Source organism: Elgaria multicarinata, chromosome 20 (genome assembly GCF_023053635.1).
Source record: "Elgaria multicarinata webbii isolate HBS135686 ecotype San Diego chromosome 20, rElgMul1.1.pri, whole genome shotgun sequence".
NCBI classification, from domain to species: domain Eukaryota; kingdom Metazoa; phylum Chordata; class Lepidosauria; order Squamata; family Anguidae; genus Elgaria; species Elgaria multicarinata.
Window position 1 is genome coordinate 8,688,887 of NC_086190.1, and position 6,000 is coordinate 8,694,886.

General features: G+C 46.1%; 1 protein-coding gene across 1 annotated transcript in view; it reads left to right on the forward strand.

Annotated features, from left to right (window-relative positions):
• The window catches only part of CCDC27 (coiled-coil domain containing 27), a 45,339-nt gene extending 39,869 nt beyond the window's left edge, over window positions 1-5,470 (forward strand). Inside the window, exons 12-13 of the mRNA XM_063145157.1 lie at window positions 4,959-5,063; window positions 5,179-5,470. Coding sequence (XP_063001227.1) covers window positions 4,959-5,063; window positions 5,179-5,304 — 231 coding nt within the window. The 3' untranslated portion in view covers window positions 5,305-5,470. The remainder of the gene's footprint in view (window positions 1-4,958; window positions 5,064-5,178) is intronic.
• The last annotated feature ends 530 nt before the right edge of the window (window positions 5,471-6,000 follow it).

The following is a 6,000-nucleotide window of genomic DNA, read 5'->3' on the forward strand; positions in this document are numbered from 1 at the left end:
TGGGGCCCATTGACACATATCATATACTGCTTTCATACCACTTTCATAGTATTATATCCTGCTTGGTGTAGATGTGTCATGGGCCCCAACAGTTGTCAGTGCACTTCATTACCGCTATAAAGCAGTAGCGTAGATCCTGCAGTGCACTCCAATATCACTAGCAGTAGTGTGGTTCCTGCCTTTTATATATCGCTTTCATACCGCTTTCATAGTGGAATAAACTGGTTGGTGTTGATGAGCCCACTGTCGAGCTGAAATCAGTTCCAAAAAATGGATTCCAGATGTAGGAGAGGTGTGTGAGCAGATAAACAGGCTGTAGGAATGTTGAACCAGGAGAAGGGTTACAGAGTTGGGAATACAGGAACAACAACAACAGAGATTTAAAAACAGTTGGAAAAGCCAAAACAACTCAAGAGGAAGCTGCATCAATGTTTTGTTGTTCTAATGCATTTCAAGAATATTTCTTTATCAAAGAAAACTGCCTCTTGAAGGCCTCTAGTGTGGGAGAGCCCACAACCTCCCTAGGTAGCTGATTCCACCGTCGCACTGCTCTAACAGTCAGGAAGTTTTTCCTGATGTCCAGCTGGAATCTGTCTTCCTTTAACTTGAGCCCGTCATTCCGTGTCCTGCACTCTGGGAGGATCGAGAAGAGGGCCCTTGTCTGTGTGACAACCTTTTAAGTATTTGAAGAGTGCTATCATGTCTCCCCTCAATCTTCTCTTCTCTATAACCAGTTCTATAACCAATACAAATAAAACCAGTGAAAGTGGGCAACCTTTGCATATAATGTTGACATTATATTTAACAAACTAACCAGGTGGTAGGTTTGAGGCAGCCCCCCCCCTCCAAAACATTGGTATTCACAATACTCAAATACCACCATGGGGGGAATCATACCCAAGGCTTTCACTTTTATAAATAGTCTTGCCAAGGCTGGGCCCTACCACTCCAGAGGCTCCTGAAGAGTTCTGGGGCTTTATGGATTCTAATAAAATATTGGTTATAGTTTGCTTAGTTTTTGGTTGTTTTACAAAATACATTTAAATTGGATTTTATTACTTTAAAGAAGTAAGTGATAACAGGATTTGGTATTAAAAAAAAGTAATTCTCAGTCTGTCTCTTAAACAGCATAGATTGACATATAGAGTTCACTTAATAGAAAACAGCTGGCTAAGAGAAATCATTTGTATATGCTTTTGGAGGTTATTTATGTTTAGCCTTCCTGAACTGCATTAAAAGCAAAAAGCTCTAAGCAATCATTTGGAAGTTTTGGATGCGACTAAAAAGTAAGTTCTGAATATAGCAATACTTAAAACATTGGTATATTATATATTCTGTATAATATGAGAAATACATTGTTCTGTTCTGTTCTGTTCTGTGTTATATGTATTTAAACTGTTACATTTTCTTCATATATATAAGTTAGTTTTTGAAGATGTTTTTGTATTACCGTATTTCTTCGATTGTAAGATGCCATCGATTCGAAGGCGCACACTAATTTCAGTGCCACCAACAGGGAAAAAAAGCTTTGATTCGAAGAAAAAATAAATTTCTTAGAATATCTTAGAATTTCTTAGAAGGAGCTGGGTTTTGGGGCCACTAGGCTGGGAGAGGCTTAGGGGTAAGCCAAAAACAGGCGCTTACCCTCCCAGCTTCTTGTCCCGGCTCGCGGCTGCTGCAGGAACGTCCTCTTTTGGCTGCCTCCCTGCACGTGGAGGAGAGAGACGACTGGAGCTGCCGCATGAGAGCAGCTTCGGTGGAGCAGCACTTTAGCCTCTGGGCACAGGTTTTTCCGCGGGTGTGAGGGGTTCCAGGTGGGACGCGCGCTTCCCAGCGCGGCGGCTGGGAGGGGGACCCGGTGCTTGGGGGGGGATGTGAGCCTCCTGACTCTTGGAGCCGCGTGTCTTCCTGGCGCGGCTGACGAGGGCCGGAGCTGCACGGGGCGCACTGTAGGCTCCAATCAGCCAGCAAAACAATCTTTGAAAGCCCTGCTCGCTGAGCTTTGCATCTACCGTATTTCTTCGATTGTAAGACGCCATCGATTCTAAGGCGCACCCTATTTTTAGAGCTGTTTATTTAGGTTAAAAAGTAGGGATGTGCTCCGCTCCGATTAGGAGCGTAGAAGCAGTAGCGGATTGGCCTGCTCCGCCTTACCCAGAGGCGGAGTAGGAGCGGACCGCGGACCCCCTAGAAGCAAGGCGAAGAGAAGCGCCCATTTTTCGGAGCTCCAAGTTCAGGCGGAGCGCTCCGGTCGCCATCTTGAAAACATTTCGCCATAGGATTGCATTGCGGCAAATAATCGCACATAACTACGTTGTTTTTGAAGCTATCATTCTGGAAATTCTTGTGCACAGAGAGTCGTGGATGGGGGTCATTTTGAGACCACTCTCACCTCTCTGCGTTGTCTGGGTCGCGGGCTATATTTTTGTGAAAATCGGGTCAACCGCGCGGCTCAAACTGCGTTTTCGGCTTTTCGCCCATAGGATTGCATTGAGGGAAAGAATCGGGGATAACCGGGGGGGTTTAAGCTATCGTTCTGGAAATTCTTGTGCACAGAGAGTCGTGGATGGGGGTCATTTTGAGACCACTCTCAACTTTCTGCATCGTACGGGTCGCGGGCTATATTTTTGTGAAAATCGGGTCAACCGCGCGGCTCAAACTGCGTTTTCGGCTTTTCGCCCATAGGATTGCATTGAGGGAAAGAATCGGGGATAACTGGGGGGGGGGGTTTAAGCTATCGTTCTGAAAATTCTTGTGCACAGAGAGTCGTGGATGGGGGTCATTTTGAGACCACTCTCAACTTTCTGCATCGTACGGGTCGCGGGCTAGACGTTTTTAAAAAATCGGCGGGAAAAATACCTTTTTCAAAGGGCTGAGGGGCAGAGTCAGCTCCCGGTCATGATGATCCCAAAGTTGGAGGAGGGCATAGGCAAAACAGGTAACTTGGGATTCTGGGAAACTTCTCTTTCTTCATCTGAACGGGCTTTTCCCCGTGTTTTTTAACACAGTAGCCCCACCAAATGCACAAACACAACCTGAAATCATATACTAAGCCAAGAATAAGAGATAGAAACACAGCACTGCTCCCCACCCTAACCTTGGGGAACAACTGAATCGATGTGGTGCAAGGGGATGAGCTCCCCTAGGGCATCTCATCGTGGACGTGCCCCCACTCTCTCCTGCACTGGAAGGCCATTAGAGCCTTCCAAAGAGAGTAAAACGGTGGAGCAATGCCTATCATGAGTTGAAGTGAATGGTCACTTTTCAGTGGTGGAGCAATGCCTGTTCTGAGTCGAAGTGAGCGTTTTACTTCTTCTCAGAGCTGTGGCTGTCAGTGTCTTGAACTGGCAGCTACTTCCCCCTCCCCCGGGCACGTCCCCCTATTGCTGGTAAAAGACAGATATAGCCTTTTAAAAAAAGTTCTTCTTGTTGTTTATTGAGCAACACTGCTGCTTTTAATTCCACCCCTCCTTTGTTTATTGATTGATTTATTCCATTTTATATGCATTACTGGCTTATCCTTGGCTCACTTCCTTATGCCCCCAGAAATGCCAGCTGCATGCCTGCCTGCCTTCCCTCCCTCCTCCCCTGCCCACCTCGCAGGGATGTTGTGTGTGGGGTGCCCGATTTTCAAAAATTCGCCAAAAATCAGGGGATGATGGGATTGCTTTGAAACTTGGCATGCGTGTGTATATCCCCATGAGGTGTCATGGTGCCAAACATGAGGTTTCTAACTTGAACAGAAAAAAAGTTGTATAATTTTTTAGCTTTCAATGCAAGCCTATGGGGGGGAAACGGAGCTCCGGATCCGGATCCGGAGCTCCGGGCGGAGCGGAGCGGAAGTGGGCGGAGCGGGGGCGGGGCGGAGCGGCCCGATCCGGAAAATGGCGGATCTGCAAGTGAAGCGGAGCGGGGGGTCTGTGCACACCCCTATTAAAAAGTGTGTCTTAGAATCGAAGAAATACGGTATATATTTTTCACTTTCCCTTGATATATTCTTGAAATGCATAAGGAACTACAAAATATTGGTGCAGCTACCTCTCCCTTTTTTTCTTGAACTTAAGAAGCTACCCTCTTCAGGCTATTTGTCCATTGAATCAGTATTGTTTACTCTGACAGCAACTCTCTAGGATCCCAGGAAAAGGAGGGCTCAGGATTGAACCTGGGATCTTCTTCCCATCATATTAGACTGCTTTATACCAAGTCAGACCATTGGTCCACCTTGCCCACTATTGTCTACTCTGATAGCTAGTGGCTCCCCAGGATCTCAAGCAGAGATAGTGTCTCTCTGGGATCTCATCACCTACCTTGTTAAAAACCTGAGCTTTTTAACTGGAGATGCTGAGAACTGAACCTTGGAGCTTCTGCATACAAAACAGGTGCTCTATCACCGAGCTAAATCTTTGAAAGCATAGCTCTTTGATGCAGAATAAAATGTTGAAAATACACAGATAGGTACATTGTTTCCCAATATATTCTGGTTTCAAAGTGATTTCTTTCTTTCTTTCTTTCTTTTGTACTCCGCCTTTCTATCAAAAAATGGCACTGAAGGCAGCTCGCAATCCTTGATGCCATATGTGGAGAAGTTTGTACTTGGTCATGGGTTCTCAACACTAGGCATCATCTGCAGAGTTTCTTCTCTCTCTCTCTCTCTCTCTCTCTCTCTCTCTCACACACACACACACACACACACACACACACACACTTTAGCTGTCAGAATATTGACTGTTCTCACAAAGTTGCAGTTCCCAGAGTTACTTGAGGAAAGCCGTATTATGTAAATGGGTATAAAACTGCTTTTAAATTTCTAATATTCTTTGGGAGGTGGCATGAAACATTTTGAATATTGTGATTAGTTATTGTCAAGCCTCTCTGATTCTGAAGTATGGCATCTTCTCAGGTTGTTTTTTTTTAAAAACTAAAGCACTATCTACTTCTCCCCATTTTTTAAATGAAAGTTTGAAAGATTTCGAAGCAAAGTTATCCAGGCTACCTACAGCACACCCGGCACTAAATCGCCCCAAGCAGAAATAACTGACGATGAAGTTTTAGAGGCCTTGCAGGTAAAGTCATTCTGTGGAGGTTGGGCTGAGCAAAAAAGTTATGGGAGAGAGAACAGGGCAAAGAATGGCTGTCTCCATTTCTAATGGAAAGCTCCACTGTGGATCTGTCTTCCAGAAAATAATAACTGACCGTCTGGACTTTCACCAAATGTTGAAACAGAAAGGTGTGAAAGTCCCGTCACTGCTCAACTCCGAACCCACTGCGCCGCCTACTCATAAGAAAAAGAGTGCAAACAAATAGTGACTTGGAATTCCTGAAATTGTGTCCGGGACTTTTGTCTCTTTTTAAAATATCACTCAAGAAGTCACTGAATGGAAAAAGAAACTGTCTTCACATTCTCTCCTAGTTAGCATTCCTGGGCTGCTTTGATGTTTCTACTCCTGACTCCAATTAAAGAACTGCACTCGCGTTTAGTTTTTTCTCTAATCCATATTGCTCCTTTCCCCAAAAAACCCACCCCACTAGTGAACTAAGAAGCTAATAACTACAGTGACACCAAAACAATCACTTCTTATTGTCCCAGTATATCTTGAAATTACAATGATGGTGTATCCCATACATATATGCACGTCAGGACCGCTACGGACCTCCACCAGAGTTTCCTCTGGCTTCGCCCTGCCCAGGCATAGTTCACCATCTTTCGGGTCCTAGCACGCGCGTTCACGCTCCACCTCCCCGATGGGGTGGGCGAGACGGGCCGGTGGTGCGCCCTCCGCTCGGCGGCCTCGGGATCCCACCTCGGCCGGCGCGTGCCAGCCCTCAACTTCATTGCGCCACGGGGCTTTCGGGTCGAGCCTCGGACTCGCGCGCGTGTTAGACTCCTTGGTCTGTGTTTCAAGACGGGTCGGGTGGGGGGCCGACGCGGGACGAGCGCCAGCTATCCTGAGGGAAACTTCGGAGGGAACCAGCTACTAGATGGTTCGATTAGTCTTTCGC